This window comes from Chenopodium quinoa, unplaced genomic scaffold (assembly GCF_001683475.1).
Source record: "Chenopodium quinoa cultivar QQ74 unplaced genomic scaffold, ASM168347v1, whole genome shotgun sequence".
Taxonomy (NCBI): Eukaryota; Viridiplantae; Streptophyta; class Magnoliopsida; order Caryophyllales; family Amaranthaceae; genus Chenopodium; species Chenopodium quinoa.
In genome coordinates, this window is record NW_018743199.1 from 2,006,772 (window position 1) to 2,028,458 (window position 21,687).

General features: G+C 42.2%; 2 protein-coding genes across 2 annotated transcripts; both read left to right on the plus strand.

The window, feature by feature from the left end:
* The first annotated feature begins 75 nt into the window (after nt 1-75).
* Nucleotides 76-4,945, plus strand: LOC110733428 (light-sensor Protein kinase-like). Its single transcript, XM_021913477.1, has 2 exons — nt 76-4,287; nt 4,444-4,945. Exons 1-2 carry the CDS (start codon nt 2,073-2,075, stop codon nt 4,611-4,613), a joined length of 2,385 nt encoding a protein of 794 aa, XP_021769169.1. The 5' UTR covers nt 76-2,072; the 3' UTR covers nt 4,614-4,945.
* A 9,578-nt stretch (nt 4,946-14,523) lies between these two features.
* LOC110733694 (proline-, glutamic acid- and leucine-rich protein 1-like) lies at nt 14,524-15,372 on the plus strand. The gene is made up of 2 exons (XM_021913780.1): nt 14,524-15,207; nt 15,301-15,372. The coding sequence occupies exons 1-2, from the start codon at nt 14,524-14,526 to the stop codon at nt 15,370-15,372; spliced, it is 756 nt and encodes a 251-aa protein (XP_021769472.1).
* The last annotated feature ends 6,315 nt before the right edge of the window (nt 15,373-21,687 follow it).

The following is a 21,687-nucleotide window of genomic DNA, read 5'->3' on the forward strand; positions in this document are numbered from 1 at the left end:
TCCATTGCTGCGTGTGTGTGCTATGATGATAATGCTCCTTTTATTTAATGCTATACATATATTGGAACAATTTTATGGAGTGGCTACATATAAAGGGTCGGTCTTTTGGATGGACCGAGTTTCCATTTTCTTTCTTATTCCGTTCTTTCTCCATGGGGTATGTCTTATTTGGAGTTCTTAGCAGGATTAATACTTGGTTGTTGTATTGTTACTTGGTAGTTGTTTGATTTTATCAGTAATCACCCAACTAGTCTTTAAGAAACTACTTTTTCAATTTGGGTATATTATCAAGTGTTAACGTGGTTGATCAAAACCTGAGTGATTGTGTCACATTGCCTCACTACGGTGCTGGTGGCACTCGTATTACTTATGTTCTGCTACTGTTCAGGATTGATACTAATTTCAGAGTAGCAGCAGTATCTGTAACTGCTCTGCTGGATTAATGGGTTATGCGACGGGCTAGACCAGTTGACCAAAGACTTGCTCTTGTCACACCTATGGTTTAGCCTGACCCTTGTGCATAGCATTGCAGTGTATATTTCAAAGCATTGCAGTGTAGATGTCACCTTTTCAATTCATGTACCATACATGACGCCCCCCCCCCCCCCTCTCTAATTTGCTACCAGATCTAATGCCTATTCGTCAATCTTTTCTCCCTTGTCAAGCTCGTTGATGACTATCTCTCTCCATCGTTGTATCTCACAAGACTTTATATACATAGCAATAAAATTGATGTTTTATTTTTAATTGGTTTATTAAGCAAATTTATAATGGATTAAATCTGACAGATTTAATTTTACGATGGTGTATGTTAACCAATCATTCACGAGATGACTACAGCAATTGTTTTTTTGGTTAAATGAAGAATTAATTACACCGTTTGATGCGTGATTTTAACATGTACTCCGTATTTTCAAATTAGAAACCATTTTAGAAGATTATTTAACGCCCCGGAGGATTAGCAAGAGGTGCCTAACTGCCTATCACGTAATGGTCAAAGTAATTGTAAAACTAATAAAAAAGTTAAGTTACAAATGCCGCTCTTTAATGAGTTCTCACCCCGCCCTCGTGGCTCTTTAAACACCAAAAAAAAACAAATGCCTCTCTTTAATGAAACATTATACGTTTCTTTTTATGTTCAATTTTATCGAGTAATAATAACCGAAATACTTCATACTAAATATGTTATGTAAAAAAAAGGGGACGAAGTATTGATATTTTACCAACGGTGTAATTTCGGAATTTGGAAAACAAGCGGTCATAAAAAGTCTATTTTAACACATACAAATATATTTCCCTCTAATCCTCGAATACAAAAGTTTTAAAATTTGCTGTCGTTCAATTCAGAATTTCTAGATTCAAATTATCTCTCTCTTCCCCACCTGTGATTTGGCAACTAATTTTCATTTAAGTCTGATTCTAATTTATTAGATTTCCAGATTACACTTTTTTTTCTTTTTTTTTTTGAGAAGATACATTTTTTATTTTTATCTTAATTTCTTCTATTAGTAACTCTTTTTCTTGATGGAAGTCTGACAAAACAATCAACTAATAATTAATTTTAATCCGTTTTACAAAAATCTTCAGGGTTACATACACATTGATCAACAGGTATTTATTATAATTTTGTTCCTAGCCTTTTCATATTATATGATCATCACATATTGTTCTATACTCATCTTTTTGCATTTTTGTTTGCATTATACATTGATTAATAGGTATTACATTGCACAATTTCTTATGATCATCCATACATTTTATTACAGAGCATTTGTTTGAAAAATGACCCAGACTAATTGTTAATTAGGCGGCCAGACTTCATGGTGAATCTCTAAATCTCTGCCACAACAATCATACCAAGGTGTATTGGTTCTCCTCATATAATGATGTGTTTATCTTGTAATCGGAAAGGATGAGTTAGGCTGGTTTGATCATAGAGACGTAGCCTAGATTTCTTTTCTTGTTACGTAACATAATACAAAATCTAAAATAACCACCCAGAAAATTTGATCACAAAAGAAACACTTTTCCTGTTTTTGTAAAGTTTTGTTTTCATTGGAGAAAACATAAACATGGAGCTATTCAGGCAAATAGGGGAAGTTTTAGGAAGCATGAAGGCCTTGATGATATTAGAAGGCGATGCTCAGATAAACAGAAGACAGTGCAGTTTGTTGTTTGACATGTTTAACTTAGCCTTTGAAACATTATCAGAAGAAATTAAGCTGAACCTTAGGTTAGAAGAGAAGAACACGAAATGGAAAGCGTTACATCAACCTTTAAAGGAGCTTTATAGAGTATTTAAAGAAGCAGAATCGTATGTGAAACAATGCATGGATTGTTCTAAGGATTGGTGGGTTAAGGCCCTGCACTTACATAATAATCGAGATGCTGTTGAATTTCATGTGCATAACTTGCTTTGCTACTTTGCAATCGTTGTTGAGGCGATTGAAACAGCAGGGGAAATATCAGGGCTCGACTTAGATGAGATGAAGAAGAAGAGGATCATGTTGTCTAACAAGTATGATATGACATGGAATGATCCAAAGCTTTTCATGTGGAAATATGGGAAACAATATTTAATTTCCCAAGATATTTTGCATAGGATGTGCAATGTTTGGAAAGAAGATCAATGGATTTTGGTCGAAATGATTAAGGAGAAGAAGGTTTCGCCTTCTTTCACTATGAGTAAGCAAGATCAACGGCTCAGTGACTTGCTTATGAAGAAGATGAATGGGGAAGAATCGCTCTTTCATAGCTCTATTTTAACTGGAGCAAAGGATTATCATGTGAGAAGGCGCATATGTATAGGAATGCAGATTAAAGAGATACATTGGTTAGGGGAGAGTTTTATTTTGAGACACTTTTTTGGGGAGCCTTCCTTATTGAATGCAGAGATTTCTTTTCTGCTCTCTCTTTCCCACCCTAATGTAGTCCAGTATCTTTGTGGATTCCACGACGAGGAAAAAAAAGAGTATTTCCTTGTGATGGAGGTGATGAGCAAGGATCTTAGAAGCCATATAAAGGAGGTTTCTAGTTCAAAAAGACGGATGCTTTTTTCTTTCCCAGCTGCAGTTGACATCATGCTTCAGATTGCGAGAGGCATGGAATACCTTCACTCTAAGAAGATTTATCATGGAGATCTGAACCCTTCAAATGTTGTTATCAAGCCTAGAAATTCATCTTCAGATGGTTACTTTCATGCGAAAATCTCTGGTGTTGGTTTGAAGAATGTTAAAACTATGCCTGCTAGAGTCCCCCCACCAAACCAAAATGAAGTTTTCACTTTTATTTGGCATGCCCCTGAGGTGTTAACTGAACAAGAAAGGCCAGGGAGCAGTGGAAAATACAAGTACTCTGAGAAAGCCGATGTTTACAGCTTTGGGATGCTTTGTTTTGAGCTTTTGACAGGGAAAGTTCCTTTCGAAGATGGCCACCTTCAGGGAGATAAAATGAGTAGAAATATAAAGGCAGGAGAACGGCCTTTATTCCCGTTTGCTTTGCCCAAGTATCTTGCAAATTTGACTAGAAGGTGCTGGCAAACTGATCCAACTCTGAGACCAGGTTTCTCCTCAATTTGTAGGATACTACGTTATGTCAAGAGGCTGATTGTGATGAACCCTCATCTAGCAGAACCTGAGATTCCATCAATAGTTCAAGTAGATTTTTGTGATATAGAAGCCGGGTTCATGAAGAAGTTCCCATCAGAGGCTAGTGCTGCGGTAACTCCTGTTTCACTGATTCCATTTCAGTTGTTTTCTTACAGAATAGCAGAGAAAGAGAAGCTCAATGGGATCAGTAAAGACAAGAGCTGGGATTCACATAGTGAGGTGGTTATTGGATCTCCTATGGATGAGATTGACAATGTATTAGAAGACTCATTATCACCAGCCCACGACACGCAGTCATTGTGCTTAGAGATTCCTGAGAAGAGACTCTCAGTTCTGAGGAGGGTCAATGGCATAACCACAGACGACCAATTCTTGCAAACACATGATGCAAGGTCTGTGTCTGTGGAAACCCCGGATTTGAAAGTTTCACGTTTAAGGAAAGCAAACAGCTTAGCAGCAGGTCGCTCATCTTTGGTAGCACAACATACAAGATCAGTCTGCACAAATATTCCTGAAAAGAAACGGCCTTCTCCTTTGAAAAGCTGCAATACGTCACATTCCTTTGAAACTCACATTGAAACAAGACCGGCATGTACTGAGAGCTCGGAAAAGAAAGTCCCAGATAAGAAGGTTCCGTTTCTGAGAAAAACTAGTAGTGTCAGAACGACCAAAGATCCAGGTCAGCACTATGTGCAGCTAAGATTGTTTGATTTTGATTTTGTATGTTTACTGTCATACCAATATGATTTAACTGCACTGCTAATTCATCTTTACACCCATATTTTTTTATCTCATACATCAGAGTTTTACACTGAACCAAATGCATGTTCTGCAGGGAAAGCAAAGGGTAAAGTGAATGTGAATGGAACTTCATCTCTAAGTTGGCGTGGTCATACTGCAAGGATTACTGCAGACAAGCAGTACCAATCACAACCTTTATCACAGAAGCCGAATAGGAGTAAACACAAACAAGCTGGTTATTCACCTGGTCACTCGAGTTTTTAACTCATAACAAAAGATTACTTGCATCTCTTCATTCATACATCAGTTGGTTACCTAGTACACAAATTACTTCTGAAGCCTAATGGTTAACTGTCCTTTGTAAGAGCATTGTGCCCTGCATTCAGGGTAGTGGGATCACTTGGTAACACTCGGAGGAACGATTTCCGTCTGCAGTTACAGCTTTACAATCCCTGAACTGCATTTTAGATTATATTCTACTTCCAAGTGAATTTTAGTGGAAGGTGCAGGAAAATTTTGGACAAACCATTTTCAAGCTGTAAAACTTTCCTTATTTTATGAGGTTTCTAATATTTTTTGGAGATCATATACTTTAATTTTTGTTGATTATGTGAAACTTGTTGTTCCGTAAATACTACCTCCGTTACATATTATTTGCAATGTTTTGACATAAAGTAGCGAGGGAAACTGTCTAATCGTTGCAAATAATATGTAACGGAGGTAGTACTTTTGTTTTGGATATGATTGTATCTTCTTGTAATGATCTTTCTGTCTTTCATCTTTTTTCCTTTTTTGGTTGTCAGTCTTGTCGCATTTACATATTTGTTCAATTACCCTATCAATGACACAATTAATTTTTTAATTTTTTATAGAGCCACAGGTAGAGCTGTCAATTTGGGTAAACGGGTCGGGTAAGAGTGGGTCGGGTCAACTCGGGCCGGGTCGATTCAGATAAATTCCATAACCTATGCGGGTCGGGTTTGGGTTGGGTCATGCTTGAGTCAGGTCACGTCGGGTCATACTTCTTATCGGGTTTGGGTCGGGTTAATAACAGGTTGGGTTACATTCGGGTCGGGTTTAATTCGTGTTTTCACGGTACTCGGGTTCGAGTCGGGTTCGGTTCAAGTCAATAATTTGCGGGTTAGAATCAGGTCGGGTCATTCTCGGGTTTGAGTCGGGTACGATTCAAGTCAATAATTGCGGATTATAATCAGGGCGGGTCATTTTCAAGTCTAGTCATTATCGGGTTCAAGTCAATAATTTGCGGGTTATAATCAGGTTGGGTCATTGCCAAGTCAGGTCATTCTCGGATTCAAGTCGGGTTATGTTCAAGTCAATAATTTGCTGTTTACAATCACATCGGGTCTTTTCCAAGTCAAGTTATATTCGAGTTCAATAGATCATTATCATTTTTATCAAGCTAATTATTTTCTTTGACTATAATATATATGGCAATATACTAGGGAAGTATAGTCTATAATTTAGGAAGATAATAATCTCTTTTGACCACACAACAAATATATACTATATTTAACTCTTAAATTTGAGGATGATGCTCCTTTCTTTTGCTGGCCCAACCCGACCTGGTTTCCCAAGACAAAATGCTTTGATCAACAATAATAAGGTGGTCTAAATTGCATTTAAGGTAAATTGAAATCAGGTCGTCAGGAAAATTTTGGGTTGAATTTAGGTCGGGTCAATAACAAGTCGTGTTAATTTCGAGTCGGGTTAGTAACAGATCGGGTTGAATTTAGGTCAAGTTCGTAACAAGTCGGGTTAAATTCAGGTATTGACGGGTTAAAATGGGTTTGGGTCAATTTCGGTTCAAGTTGGGTTCGGTGCAAGTTAATTGAATTGGCCGCTGTAAACCGATAAATCAATATAAGTTGTAAACTGGAAAATTGGCCATTTAAAAGCAAATTGAATGGTTCCACACACCCAATTGGACTCCCGGAGGGTATTAGGGACCATGGTAAACATTTCGGCAATTTTTATTTCCGGGCGAAAAAAAGTCAAAAAATTCCAAAATTGAAGTCTAATATCCACGTTTTTTGAGAAATTTTGGAGGTTTCGGGGTCCCGGTGTCGAAAAGGCTTGAGATTTTAGGGGATATATCTTGGAGTCATATATTTTCATTTGGAGCCATATATTATCTATGTTGTCATAAATGTTCGTGGTAGGCTTGAATTAATGAAATCGGTTCAAGTTGTAAATCGGTAAATTGGCTGTTTAAAGGCAAATTGGATGGTTCCACCCAGCCAATTGAACTCCCAAAGGGTATTAGGGACCATGGTAAACATTTTAGCAATTTTGATTTATTTTTATTTCCGGGCAAAAAAAGGTCAAAAAATTCCAAAATTGAAGGCTAATATCCACATTTTTTGAAAAATTTTGGAGGTTTCAGGGCACGGTGTCGAAAAAGTCTTGAAATTCTAGGGGATATATCTTGGGTCATATGATGCCGTTTGGAACTATATATGATCATTATTTGTTGTTATAAATGTTAGTGGTAGGCTAGTTGATGAAATTTGTTCAAGTTGTAAACTGGTACATTGGTCTTTTAAAGCCAAATTGGATGGTTCCACCCACCCAACTAGACTCCCGGCGGTATTAGGGACAATGGTAAATATTTCGGCAATTTTTATTTCCGAATAAAAAAAAAATCCAAAATTGAAATCCACGCTTTTTGAGAAATTTGGGATGTTTTGAGGTACGGTATCGAAAAGTTTTGAGATTTTAGGAGATACATCTCGGGGTCATATAATGCCGTTTGGAACTATATATTATCATTATATGTTGTCTTAAATTTTTTTAGTAGGCTTGAGTTAATTAAATTGGCGCAAGTTTTAAATCGGTAAATTGATCGTTGAAAGGCAAATAGGATGATTCCACCCACCCAATTGGTCTCCCAGAGGGTAGGGCTGGCAATCCTTAACCCGACCCGATATCCCGAACGAACCCGACCCGAATTTACTAAGAGAAACTGGAACCCAATACAAACCCGAATAACCCGAATTCGACCCGATTTGACCAAAATTTCATATTTCATAATAATATTAAGTTTTACACTATTTTTTTTTATTGTTTCTAACCATAACCCGAAATCTGACCTGAACCCGACCTACTAACCCGAATTTCCACCCCTACCAGAGGGTATTAGGGATCATGTTAAACATTTAGGCAATTTTTATTTCCGGGCGAAAAAACTAAAAAATTCCAAAATTAAAGGCTAATATGCATGCTTTTTGAGAAATTTCGAAGGTTTCGGGGCTGGAGTCGAAATAAAATGAGATTTTAGGGGATACATCTCTAGGTCATATAATGCCGTTTGGAACCATAAATGATCATTATATGTTGTCATAAATGTTCGTGGTAGGCTTGAGTTAATGAAATCGGTGTATGTTGTAAATTGGTAAATTAGTCGTTTAATGGAAAATAGAATGGTTCCACCCACCCAATTTGAATCCCGGAGGATATTAGGGACCATGGTAAACATTTCGTCAGTTTTTATTTCTGGGCGAAAAAAAGTCAAAAAATTACACAATTGAAGGCTAATATCCACGCTTTTTAAGAAATTTTGGAGGTTTTGCGGCCCGGTGTCGAAAAGCCTTTAAATTTTTGGGAATACATATCGGGGTCATATAATTCCGTTTGAAACCATATATGATCATTATATGTTGTCATAATTGCTTGTGGTAGGCTTGAGTTAATGAAATCGGCGCAAGTTGTAAGCCGGTAAATAGGTCGTTAAAGGCAAATTGGATGGTTCCACCCACCCAATTGGACTCCTGGAAGATATTAGAGACCATGTTAAACATTTAGGAAATTTTTATTTTCGGGCGAAAAAGGTCAAAAAAATCAATAATTGAAGGCTAATCCACGCTTTTTGAGAATTTTTGGAGTCCTCGGGGCCCGGTGTCGAAAAGTCTTGAAATTCTAGGGAATACATCTCGGGGTCATATAATGTCGTTTGGAACCATATATGATCATTATTTGTTGTCATAAATGTTCATGGTAGGCTTGAATTAATGAAATCGGTGTAAGTTGTAAACCAGTAAATTGGTCGTATAAAGGCAAATTGGATGGTTCCACTCACCTAATTGGACTCATGCAGGGTATTTAGGACCATGGTAAACATTTCGGAAATTTTTATATCCGGGCGAAAAAAAATAAAAAATTCCTAAATTGAAGGCTAATATCCACGCTTTTTGTGAAATTTCGAGTGTTTTGGGGCCCGGTGTCGAAAAGCATTGAGATTTTAGGGGATACATCTCGGGGTCATATAATACCTTTAGGATCCATATATTATCATTATATGTTGTCATAAATGTTCGTGGTAAGCTTGAGTTAATGAAATCGGTACAAGTTGTAAGCTGGTAAATTAGTCGTTTAAAGGCAAATTGGATGGTTCCACCCACCCAATTGGAATCCCGAAGGGTATTAGGGTCCATGGTAAACATTTCGGCAATTTTTATTTCCGAGTGAAAAAAAGTCAAAAAATTCAAAAATTGAAGGCTAATATCCACACTTTTTAAGAAATTTTGGAGGTTTCGGGTAGAGCTGTCAATTCGGGTAAACGGGTCGGGTTTGGGTCGGTAAGACTGAATCGGGTCAACTCGAATCAGCTCAATTCGGAGTAATTCCATAACCAATGCAGGTCGAGTTTGGGTTAGGTCATGCTTAATCATACTTCTTATCGGGTTTGTGTCGGGTTTAGGTCGGTTTAATAACAAGTCGGGTTACATTCGGGTCGATTGAACAATAGGCCGTGTTTAATTCGGGTTTTCACGGGTTAAAACGGATTAGGGTAATTCTCGGGTTCGAGTCGGGTTCGGCTCAAGTCAATAATTTGCTGGTTAGAATCAGGTCGGGTCATTCTCGGGTTTGAGTCGGGTTTGGTTCAAGTTAATAATTTGTGGGTTATAATCAGGGCGGGTCATTTTCAAGTCGGGTCATTCTCAGGTTCAAGTCGGGTTTGGCTCAAGTCAATAATTTGCGGGTTATAATCAGGTTGGGTCATTTCCAAGTTGGCTTATTCTCGGAGTCAAGTCGGGTTATGTTCAAGTCAATAATTTGTAGGTTACAATCAGGTGGGGTCATTTCCAAGTCAGGTTATATTCGAGTTTAACTAACTATAAATAGATAATTATCATTTTTGTCAAGCTAATTATTTCCTTTGACTATAATATATATGGCAATATACTAGGGAAGTATAGTCTATAATTTAGGAAGATAATAATCTCCTTTGACCATACAACAAATATATACTATATTTAACTCTTAAATTTGAGGATGATGCTCCTTTCTTTTGCTGGCCTAAACCAACTTGGTCTCCCAAGACAAAATGCTTTGATCAACAATAATAATGTGGTCTAAATTGCATTTAAGGTGATTTGAAATCGGGTCAGGAACAATTTCGGTTGAATTTAGGTCGGGTCAATAACAAGTCATGTTGATTTCGAGTCGGGTTAGTAACAGATCGGGTTGAGTTTTTGGTTCGGGTTAGTAAGAGGTCTGGTAAAATTCGGGTCTGGTCGGGTCGATTCAAAATAACAAGTCGGGTTGATTTCGGGTCGGGTTTGTAACATGTTGGGTTAAATTCAGGTCGTTTTAGGAACCGGTCGGGTTGAATTCAGGTCAGGTTCGTAACAGTTCGGGTTAAATTCGGGTTTTGACGGGTTAAAACGGGTTTGGATCTATTTCGGTTCAAGTCGGGTTCAGTTCAGGTCAATAATTTACGGGTTACATTCGGGTCAGGTCATCTCTAGGTCAATTCATATTCAGGTTCGGGTCTCACATACTCGGGTCTAGGGTTGGTTTCAGGTCGAATTTGGGTCATCATTTTTTCGGGTTCATATGGGTCGGTTAATAATCGGGTTTGAGTCGGTATTTCGGGTCGGGTTAACTTTTGACAGCTCTAGCCACAGGGGCGGGGATGAGAATCGAACCCAAATTCTCCTAAAATCGGGAGAGAAGCTCTGACCACTTGAGCTATCTGTCACTCTCATCAATGACACAATTAATGAATTCTTGAATACATCAATCACATGCGTATGTAGTAAAACTAATGCTCTAAAATACATTTGCAAAACCCAGTGTTTCTAGGCTTCAAATCTTAATCATATATTTTATCTATTTACGTACACCGCAACCCATTTCACAAGAAAGGTAAACATATAGTAATTAGGTTAGAAAAACTTAAATTCTTAATAACTCGACTCTCTTTTAAATACTCGATAATGAAGCTGCTAGAATAGATTATACTATTATAGACTAACTTAACATATACATGACCATGAACAATAAATAATTAATCCACAATCTATCTTGAATTTATGTGCCATTCCTTGTCAAAAGTGATTTATCAACAAAGTTGATGTGCTAATGGACAAATAATGGACACATTATGAGTATAATTCTTATCATATCACATCAAATTTATAGGGCTTGTCAACAACTACTCAATAGATAACCCACGTTACATAGCTCAACTACCAAATCCACTTGAGATGATAGCCATTTTATTAATTAAATATTGCTAATTAATTAGACTAGGTAAAAAAAAAAAAAAATTGCATATGAAAGCAAATGATTCGCCCAACTATATAGCCTTGTAAGTCAACTAATCTCCCCGTCAAAAACAAAAAAATCTCAAACATTCAAAATGTTTGGTTTAGAGTAATGTCCTTAAATTTAAGTAAGCAACTTGCCAAGTGTTTATATTTTTGTTCACTTAAACTTGTGAAGTTGTGAACTAGATACATTAGGAAATGCTTCATAAAGAGGTGTATGATAGCAATAGATAAGAGTAGGCCATCAATTTAATAATGCAAAGATATGTTGTCATAATACAACGAGAGATGTTAGGTTACTATCGATCAAGGTATGAATATTATTCGAGAATATTTTATGTACTCTTCAAATTCATAAGATGTTTATGGGCAAGGGATTAGAGAATTCTAAGCAAGCATTTTGAAGATTTTAACCATAAAGAATTGTACAATTAAGCATATTGAAAATTCTTAATTTTCTTACTTGCTAATTCTTGCGGAGCAAACAGCTAAAAATCACTCCTAAAGTGAACCATTCTAATTTAACATGTTTTGTATTTATAAATTATGAGACTCGATTAACAAGTGTAAGCTAAACATGTAATATAGTTTTTAATTAAAAGAAAAAAAAAATCAATTGACTACTGACTAGTGAGAAATGAATCGATTTACTTTCTAACTACTACTACTATGTAAAAAAAAATTATAGAAAAAAAAAAAGACAGTCTCCTAGCAATCTAGCATGCTGCTAATAATACAGTACAATCAAAGTAATAAAAACAGCAATTTTGTAATATTTATTACATTTATAGCTTAAATTTTAAAAAGCTATCTAATTCGTAAATCTATTGGGACCAAAGTATAGTGGATCTTTATATGATAGCTACCGAGTGCTCCCACAATGGCCACAACGCATGTGACATTACTATAGAAAGGTATGTGAGCCGTTCTTGGAAATAAATAAAAATACACTTGAATAATTGTCACAAAAAAATGGAAAGAAAATTATTATTACATCCTGTTTCGGGTGAAAACAATGGGACCTTGCCGAAGGTCCAATGAAATGGATGAAGACTAATCCGGTCTAAATGATGTTGGGCCGAAGATTTCCTGTACAGCAAACACACGTAAACTGGTCTCGGGGTGGATCCGAAGAGGACCCCTCCGATGCCGAAGTCAAACAGTGTTTAGAGAGAGAAAGCTATGCAAGAGATTTAATGCTTGAGGCTTTAATGTGAATTAATGACAAATGATGTAATTGAAGGCTTTTATACCTTAGCATACAAGGAAGGATGATACTTGGGCCGGAAATAGTCATGGGCTTAACATAACAATTTGGACCACTTGACCTTATGTTGACTTGGCTTAAAGGAGGCTTGGGCCTTGACCTCGGAATATTGGATCATTTAATGACTAGGCCCAATTGGCTTAATTGGACCCAAACAACTTGTCCCCCAGACCCGATTTGGAAGGATGACGGGTCGGGTTTGAATCCAATAAAAATGGAGGGAAGTAAATGATTTAATTAAATCAAAAGATTTAAATTTTAAACAGTCATTAACTAAATAACTATAATTAGGATATTTAGTGGGGAAGTTGAGTGGATAATGGGCGGTTAATTAAGAGAGAGAGTGTTTAACGGTTACTTAAGGAGGTTTTTAAGAGAAATTAAGCACTCTGGCTTTCGAAATTCCCATTTTCTTTCGCCATTTCTCTCCTCATTTCTTCACCAATTCACTTTCGAACTCTCTAAAAGACCATTGTTTCCGCTTCGAAACTTCACTCCCCACCCGAAATCAAAGCTTGACGCTCAACCCGTTGCTCCGACCCACTGAATCGGCGAGTTTCGATTCTCATATAGGTAATTTTTCTTCGAATTTTTGATTTTCTTAGTTTTTTTCAAAGAATTCCTCTTTTCCCAACTTCCTTTCTCGCGAATTCATCAATGGCTCGCTTAAGAGTTCGTCGGACTGGAAGACGAGGTCAGGCCAGGAACCCTAGGGACCGCGCTGAAGTATGGAATGGGGAGTGCGTCGAGGAAGACCCGGAAAGGGGGATTCCGGCGGTCCCCTTGAACGCGGCTGCCCCTCAGTAGGGTGCCGAGGCTGGGGCTGCTAAACAGGAGGAAGATCTGCCTCCTGTACTTTGGGATTTGCTACCCGGGCATGTTGAATGGAAAAATGCCGAAGCCCAGAGAGCCATGAGGGACAATGCCCCTTATTATTGGTGGGTTAGGCATGCCGAATCTTATCGGTTTGCCGAACAGATTGAGTTGCATTATGGCATCCTTGAGGAAGACGGGTATTGGTGTCGAATGCCTTCGCCTACTGACAGAATTCATCGCCCTCCCCCTGGGTATGTGGGGGTATATACTCGGCAACTTCAGTACGGGCTTTGGTTCCCTTTAGATCCCTTCGTCAGGGACATTTTGATAAAGTACAGGATCTCCTTGTGCCAGTTGACACCCGTCAGCATTCGGCGGGTGATGACCTATCTATGGGTATGCCGGTTCTTTGCTGTTGAACCGAACTTGCACTGTTTCCGAAGGATGCATCAGCTGGTGCAGAATACCCAAAGTGTATACGGTCATCATGGGGTTGGCTGGTGGCGGATCGAGAGCCATCCACAATACCTGACAATGTGGCCGAACGACTCTTCGGATAAGGACTGGAGAGGCCAGTGGATCTGGGTAAGGGCTCCTGCTGATCCGGAGCACCCCTACTTTTTTGGGGCCCCCCGTTATCTCTCCAGGCCCGATCCAAACATGAAAGATTTAGGTCCCGAAGACCCTGATGCCGCTAGCCACCCAAGCTATGAGCAGATGAGCTTCTTCGGGAAGCAGAAAAACCCTGGGGGGACTGGCCGAATGAAGTTCATCCCAACCCGATGGCTTTCAGATAACCACTACGTCTTCCAAGAGAAGATGCTGGCAGTTGTCGGCTTCAGCCGAAAGCACAGAGGCGGTAAGTACCTTCAGTTGGGGCCGAGGACTTTAGTTTGTTATTGCTTCATTTGCTTTGTCTATATCTTAAGGCTAACCTTCAACTTCTCCTTTCAGAGTTGAGCGAGGCTACCTCTGAAATCGACTACGATCGGCTAGGAGTAAACGCTGAAAGGGTCATCTTAGACCGAGCTTCAGCAATTACTGCTCCGAAGGATCGTCCGCTGCACCTACACTCGACGGGCCTTCAGATCGAGGCTGCTGCAGATTATCTGAAGCAGAAGCCTTAGTGGGAGAAGCAGGATCCTCTGAGGCCCCTACTAGCCGAAGAAGTACTCGTCGCTCAGGCTGCTGCAGAAGTGACCAGAGCCATCAACTCCCTGGAAAGGGGTGAAGGGACCTCTGGTGCTGCCGAGGCTCGACCGAGGACTTTGGTAAGGCTTTCAGCACTTGCTTTTTTTTTTTTTTTTTTTTTTTTTTATGATCCCTCCTTGCCCCTCCACTTCTGTAGTCTGAGGAAGAGGGCAGAAAGAGAGAAGGGAAGGCTCCAATATCGTCAGACGACTTTTTAGAACTCGATTCTTCGGATTTTGACGATATGGACGACCAGCCTCTGGGGCAAAGGAAGAGAAGAAGGACGGGCCCAGCTGTTATGGGTCCGGGAGACTTCACGTTGAGGACGATGCCTGGCGTAGTAATAAGGGAACCTGCTGCTGGCCGAGGTAGGGTTCCAAGAGGTACAGGGGGTCCTCCGCCCCCGACTCAGCCACCACCGCCAATTCCATCACCGCCGAAGACCCCTCCACCACCTCCTACTGCTGACATGGAGGTGGACCAGCAGACTCCTGATCCAAAGGAGGGGGTTCCTGAAGCGGTTTCCAACAAGGGGAGTGCTGCTGAGCTCCCTGAGGTTGAAGTTGTTGAAGTAGCCGAAGAGGCGGCTACTGATGAAGACGAGGCCCCTAAGGGCTTCACTGCTGAGATTCAGCGAGAGGTTGACGCCTTGACAAGTCAACCTCTCGGCGAGGCTGAAGGGGTCCAGGCTGGAGGGGACCGTACTGAAGGAGGGGCAACGACCGAGCCCGAGAAAGCGGACGAAGTTCCATCAACTTCGTTCCCCTCTTTCAAGTCTTTCCAGTCTGGGGACATGGGGTTCTCAGCCAAGAAGTGTTCCATCCCAGATGGCGTTAGGGCCGAAATCTGGGGGAGATACAGGGAAAGTGCTGAGGCTTACGTCGGCGGTTGCTCTGAATTATCTGAAATGGAGCAAGTCCGAGAGTGGTCTGTTCGGGCAACCGCTGGAATTGCCGAACCCGGTCCTTCAGTACCAGATCCAGCTAGAGACAACCAGAGGCTGCTGGTGCAGGTATGTAATAAGTTTCTGCACCTTCAGCATTTCCAGTTTACTCCACTTGCTTGTAACTTTTTTATTAACTTAAATTCGATTCTGGTTTTGCAGGTTGTCTACAACCATACCCTGACCTGTGAGATGACCTTCAGCATTTCCAGTTTACTCCACTTGCCCAGCTGAAGCAGGAGAAAGCCGAGCACAGGGCTAAGCAGGAGAAAGTCGTCTTCAGAATCTTGCGGATCAACGTGCTCTTAAAATGATGGATGCCGCTTCTGACTGTTTTTTGCCTTTGTTTTTGCTTCAGCTTGCCTCAATGTACAAACTTATTTACTTTTTGCCTTGTACGCATTTCGGCAGCCGTTATTTTCCGCTTGTGGGCGGCTGCCGATATTATATTTTAGTTTGGTTGAACACTTATGTTTGTAGCTCGTAATCCGAGCATGATTTCGTATTTATGAATTTGATATTTCCTCATATTGCCTTGCTTTGAACTTGCATTGATTGATTTTTTTTTTTTTTGCTAAGTACAAAGCTTCAGCTTAGAGGTCTCAGCTGAGGCAGTCTGCATCTGTTGTGCTTCTTGCCCCCCCCCCCCCAGAGATTTGAAGACTTGTTCTTCAGATTTCTAAGATCATTATTGTTTTCCTTGTCTATTTTCTACCAGTTTATGCTTTTGCTCTTGATTTTCTGTCTATCTTAAAAATGGATATCTCAAACACAGGGCCAACCGAAGGCAGTGTTTCAAATAATGGCTATCTGGGATACAAGGCTCAGTTAAGGCAATATCCCAGATTTGTCCATAGACTCATTGCCTTGTAGAACAAGTCTTACTGAGGTTTTCACCCCAGCTGAAAGACCAGAGTTCTTTAAAAAGGCGAGTTTATCGGCAATCCAAAACCTGGTGCTCTGAGGGCGAAGGTTTTGGACAGGGCCGAAGGAAACCCTTAAAGAGTAGATAGCATAAAGAAAAAGTGGAAAAGTAAAGATTGCAAATGTTTGTAGAAAATAGTGGCTCTAAGGCCTTTCATTAATAATTCAAAATGTACTTACAAAGATTGTTCTGCCCCGAAGGGTTTACACATGATATTTTTTAAGTACATCAGCATTCCAGTGATTTTTCAGCTCAGTTCCATCCAACTGCCGAAGCCGGTATGTTCCTGGCTGAAGCTCTTCATACATTTCATAGGGTCCCTCCCAAGCAGCTGAGAGTTTCCCATAAACTCGGTTTTTTTGTACTGCAACAGCATTCCGAAGGACAAGGTCTCCAATTTTGAGAGGCCTTGCCTGGACTCTTCGGTTGTAAAATTTACTGATTCTCTACTTGTATGCAGCCATTCTTACTCGGGCCGAGTCTCTTACTTCGTCAAGGAAATTGAGAGATTTCTTCATAAGTTGCTCATTCTCGGCCGAGAAGTGGTGCACTCGTAGGCTTTCAGTGCCGATCTCCACTGGGAGAACGGCTTCGGCACCATATACCAATTCAAAGGGTGAATGGCCCGTTGCCTCTTTTTCGGTTGTCCGAAGGGACCAGAGTGTTCCTGGGAGCTCCTCCAGCCACTTGGACTTTTGATCCTCCACTCTCTTTTTGAGGGAATTCAGGATCTGTTTATTTGCAGCTTCGGCTTGTCCATTACTTTGCGGGTGGCATACCGCTGAATATGCCAGTTTGATGTCGAACTAATCTGTATACCGCTTCAGCGGCAGGTTATCAAATTGTCTTCCATGATCAAAGACGAACACTTTCGGGATGCCAAAACGGGTGATGATATTCTTCCAGATAAATTTCCTGACAGTTTGCTCTGTAATGTTCGAGGCTGCCTCGGCCTCAATCCATTTACTGAAATAGTCAACACCGACTATCAACCATTTTTTCTGGTATGCGGCATCCGCAAATGGGCCCAGGATATCCAACCCCCATTGAGCAAATGGAAGTGGACTTAGCACAGGCTGAAGCTCCTGGGCTGGCTGATGGATGACCGGTGCGAATTTTTGACATTTTTCGCATTTTCTGACCAACTCCTTAGCGTCTGAGATCATGGTGGGCCAATAGTACCCTGCCCTTAATGCTTTGTGGGCTAAGGTCCTTCCCCCAATGTGGTTCCCACATATGCCGAGGTGAATTTCCCGAAGGATGTAATCTGCATCTGTCGGCCCCACACACTTCAGCAACGGGGCCGAGAAGGATTTCTTCAGCAGCTCTCCCTTGAAGACAATGAACCTTGAACCGGTTCGCTTCAGCTTGGAGGCCAAAATTTTGTCTTCGGAAATTTCTCCCCGAAGCTTGAAAGCTAGGATGGGATCCATCCAGCTTGGTTCCTGGTCAACGCACCACACTTCAGGTGCTTCGTCGACACTTCTTTCTCGGCGCACTTCCACGTAAACCGACCGGTTCAGCTCGGTGAGAGTTGAACTAGAAAGTTTAGAGAGTGCATCGGCTTGAGCATTCTGACCCCTTGGGATCAACAGAACTTCGAAATTTCTCAGTTTGCAATAACTGATTTGATCTTGGCGAGGTACGATATCATCGAGGGCTCTTTGGCCTCGTAATTGCCACCAATCTGGTATGCAACTAGCTGAGAGTCTGTTTTCATAAAAACATGTTCGGCTTCCAGCGAGATGCACAATTCTAGGTCGGCAATGGCCGCCTCATATTCGGCCTCGTTGTTCGAAGCTTTGAATGAAAATTTTAGTGCATATTCGAAGGACTTGCCTTCAAGAGAGGTTATAACCACCCCTGCCCCCGAACCATTCACGGTGGAGGATCCATCCGTGAACACGGTCCAGGTTTTCTTTTCATCATCTAGTGTCTCCTGGTACGAGCATTCGACCAGGAAGTCCGCCAGAGCTTGTGCCTTTATGGCTGCTCTCGACTGATAGCTGATGCTGAACTCTGTAAGCTCGAAAGCCCATTTGGCCAGCCTACCAGATTTCTCAACTTTGTCGAGAACTTTTTCCAGCGGCTGATCAGTCAAAACCACTATCTGTTGACAATCAAAATAGGGTCTTAACTTCCGAGCAGCCACCACCACCGCATAAGCAACTTTTTCGAGTAAGGGGTAGCGGGTCTCGGAATCCGTCAGAGTGTGACTGACGAAGTAGATCGGTTGCTGAATTTTATTTTCCTCCCTCAACAGCACTGCACTGATGGTGGCTGGGCTGACAGCCACGTACAAGTACAGGGACTCTCCCTCTACTAGGCTAGCCAGCGTTGGGAGCTAAGTCAGTGCTCCCGAAGCTGCTTGAAGGCTTCTTTTTGCTCGTCCTCCCATACGAGCTCTTTTGTTTTTGGGAGTTTCAGGGCTTTGAAGAAAGGTAACCCCTTATCTGAGGCCCTGGAGATGAACCTCGAAAGGGATGCCATTCTTCCGGTGAACCGCTGAACGTCCCTCTTTGTTTTCGGCTCGGGAAGATCGAGCGGTGCCTGCACCTTGGCAGGATTGGCATCAATCCCTCTTTTGCTGACCATGAACCCAAGGAATTTCCCTGACTTCACGCCGAAGACACACTTCTTCAGATTCAGCTTCATATGGTGCTTTCTTAGGGTGGCAAAAGTTTCTGCCAGGTCCTTAACATGGTCTTCATCTTTTTTGCTTTTGACGATTGAATCATCAACGTAGACTTCCATGTTTCGGCCCTTTTGCTCGGCAAAAACTTGGTCCACCAGTCTCTGATATGTTGCCCCCGCATTCTTCAATCCGAAGGGCATCATTTTGTAGTTGTACACCCCGGCGTTCGTGACGAATGCCGTCTTTGCTCGGTCGTCGGGATGCATGAAGATCTGATGATACCCAGAAAATTCATCCATGAAACTAAGCAAGGCGTGGCCACTTGTCGAGTCGACTAACTGATCGATCCTCGGCAAGGGATAAAAATCCTTCGGACACGCCTTATTTAGGTCCGTGGAGTCAACGCACATTCTCCAGGTGCCATTTTCCTTTTGAACCATCACCACATTAGCCAGCCATTCTGGATTTTGACAGGGTTTGATGAAGCCTGCATCTAGTAACTTTCTGACCTCGGCTGCGATGTCTCGGTTCTTATTTGCGGAGTAATTCTGCTTCTTTTGCTTAACTGGACGACACGTTGGGTCGACGTTAAGCTTATGGGAGATGAGGTCTGGGCTTATCCCGAGCATGTCAGCTGCCGAGAAAGCAAACACATCTCGGTTATCCCGAAAGAGTTGGATAAGCTCGACGCGGACTTTCGGATCAAGATCCAGCCCGATTGTAACGCATTTTTCGGCGTCTCCTTCGGTCAACTCGACCGTTTTGGTCTGCTGGTCCAGCTCATTGCCGTGGGGCTGGACTCATCGTCTTCTGGCCTGCTGTCTATGTCATCAGGGGTTCCAGATTTTTTTCTTTTTCGGCTGGCTCTCTGAGTCTTTCGACTCAGATGATGAGCTAGCCTTTTCTTTTCCTGGGCCTTTTTCTTTGGCCAGGTCTCCTTGAGCCGAAGCACTTAGGCCTTTCGGCTTCTTCGCACTTGGTTGCCTATCTTTCTCCTCCTCATCCTCGTCGTCCTCTTTTGTACGACTAGTGGATGGCTTGAGGTAGTTGCACCTTCGGGCCTCCTTTTGGCTGTCCTCGATCCTTTCGGGATAGCCGACATCCGAGATATAGATCATCAGCTGATGGTATGTCGAGACTACCCCTTGGATCTCGTGAATAATGGGTCTCCCCATGATCACGTTGTACACAGAAGGAGCGTCGATGACTAAGAATTCGGTCATGACATTCCTGGCTGCCTCATCACAACCGACGGTGACAGGAAGTGTTACCTTCCCGTCTGGATAAGTCGAAGCCCCATTGAATCCGGATACCGGGTAGGGTACCGGCGTGAGGTGCTTGGGCTTCAGCTTAATTTGATTGTAGGCCTTTCGGAACAGAATGTTTGCTCCACTGCCACCATCAACAAGAACCTTGCTGATATCGTGGTTGGCCACCGTGGCGATAATTACCAACGGATCCTCGTGAGGGTACGTCACCCCCCGGCAGTCGGCGGATGTGAATTTCATGTTCGGCACCGGCGACTGGGGAGGCTGAATGCTGGCATTGTTCACCTGATGGGTCAGATCCCTAAGGTGACGTTTATGCTCCCTCCGAGAACATATTCCTCCCGAAATAACGTTGATTGGAGGGAATTTTCCCTCCGAATTTTTGTTGTTCTTTCGGGGGAAGTCGAGCTCTTGCCGAGAGTCCCTTTCGGATTTCTCAGCCTCTTTTTTCTCGCGGTGATTCGCGATGTATTTTTTCAAGTATCCCTTCCGAACCATATCTTCGATTTGGTCCCTCAGCTGGATACACTCTTCAGTGTTGTGTCCTGGTGATTCGTGGAACTCACACCACTGATTTTTATTTTTGCGTTGATACCACTCAGGGAGTGATCTCGGCTTCCTATAACTCTGCTCTTCCTTCGTCACACTGTAGATCTTAGCGCGCGGGAGGGTCAGCGGAGTATAGGATTCATATCTGCCTGTGAAAGGAGCAGATTTTTCCTTCTTCGGCTCGTTGGCCGGAGATTATTCTGAGGCTTTCGCCTTTCCTCTCGCCTTCTAGCCTTGGCCTTCAGACGTTTGTTTTTGCTTCCCACCCCGGATTGGGGTTGGGATTTTGTTTTGTTCCACTCTTCTGCTCGGATGAATTTATCCGAGGCGTTCAGAGCCTCCTCCAGGGTCTGCGGGGTGTGCATGACCATGAATTCAAGGAACTTCCCGGGCTGAAAGCCATTCTACATTGCGAAAAGGCCAGTGCCTGGTCCAGCTGAGAGACGCTGGATCACTCGTTGCTGAAACGAGTCAAGTAGTCCCGGAGACTCTCGGTCTCCCCTTGCTGCAGGCCCATGAGCTCTGCAGTGGTCTTCTCTCGGTTTGCCATGGAGAATTTGCTCTTGAACTTGGTGGACAGGTCGTCCCACCCCGTTATAGAGCCTTCCTTTACTCCCTTGGAGATCCATGCTTGCGCGACCCCCTTGAGAGTGGTGGGAAAATATTTGCACCAGGTCGCTTCGGACCTAGGGCAAAGATGCATGTGCCCCTCGTAAGAGGCAATATGGTCCTTCGAATCCGAAAGTTCCATCATATGTAATGTGCGACGAGATTTTAACCGTCGGCACATGCTCTTCCAAAATCCATTGCTCGAATGGGGAACTGGTAGGAAGCATCACCGCCTTACCCTTGTTCCTGGCCGAAGGGACCGCGCTCTGCCCTCTTAGAGAGGTAAGAGTGGTTTTCGTCCCTAGCTGGGAAGTTCGGGCCTCGGCTACAGGGAATAAGAGGCGGCTATGCACACTCGGCTCCCTGCTGCCGAGTCGGTCAAGTACGCTTCGGCGAACAGTCTCAGGTCGCTCTCGGCGAACAGTTTCTGGCCGAGAGGCGGAGCTGCTGCTTTTATGAGTATCTGGCCGAGAGGTAGAGGATTCTTTGAAAAAGTGAGGGTTCTTTTTCCTCTCCCTTTCAGTCCTCCAGGTGTCCTCTTCCCACTCTTCCAGCTCCCTGAA

Excerpts from the sequence above, each read along its gene's own strand:
- LOC110733428 (XM_021913477.1), top strand. The coding sequence starts at position 2,073 with ATGGAGCTATTCAGGCAAATAGGGGAAGTTTTAGGAAGCATGAAGGCC. Across the intron at positions 4,288-4,443 it reads CAGAACGACCAAAGATCCAG|GGAAAGCAAAGGGTAAAGTG; the intron begins GTCAGCACTATG and ends CATGTTCTGCAG.
- LOC110733694 (XM_021913780.1), top strand. The coding sequence starts at position 14,524 with ATGCCTGGCGTAGTAATAAGGGAACCTGCTGCTGGCCGAGGTAGGGTT. Across the intron at positions 15,208-15,300 it reads ACCAGAGGCTGCTGGTGCAG|GTTGTCTACAACCATACCCT; the intron begins GTATGTAATAAG and ends CTGGTTTTGCAG.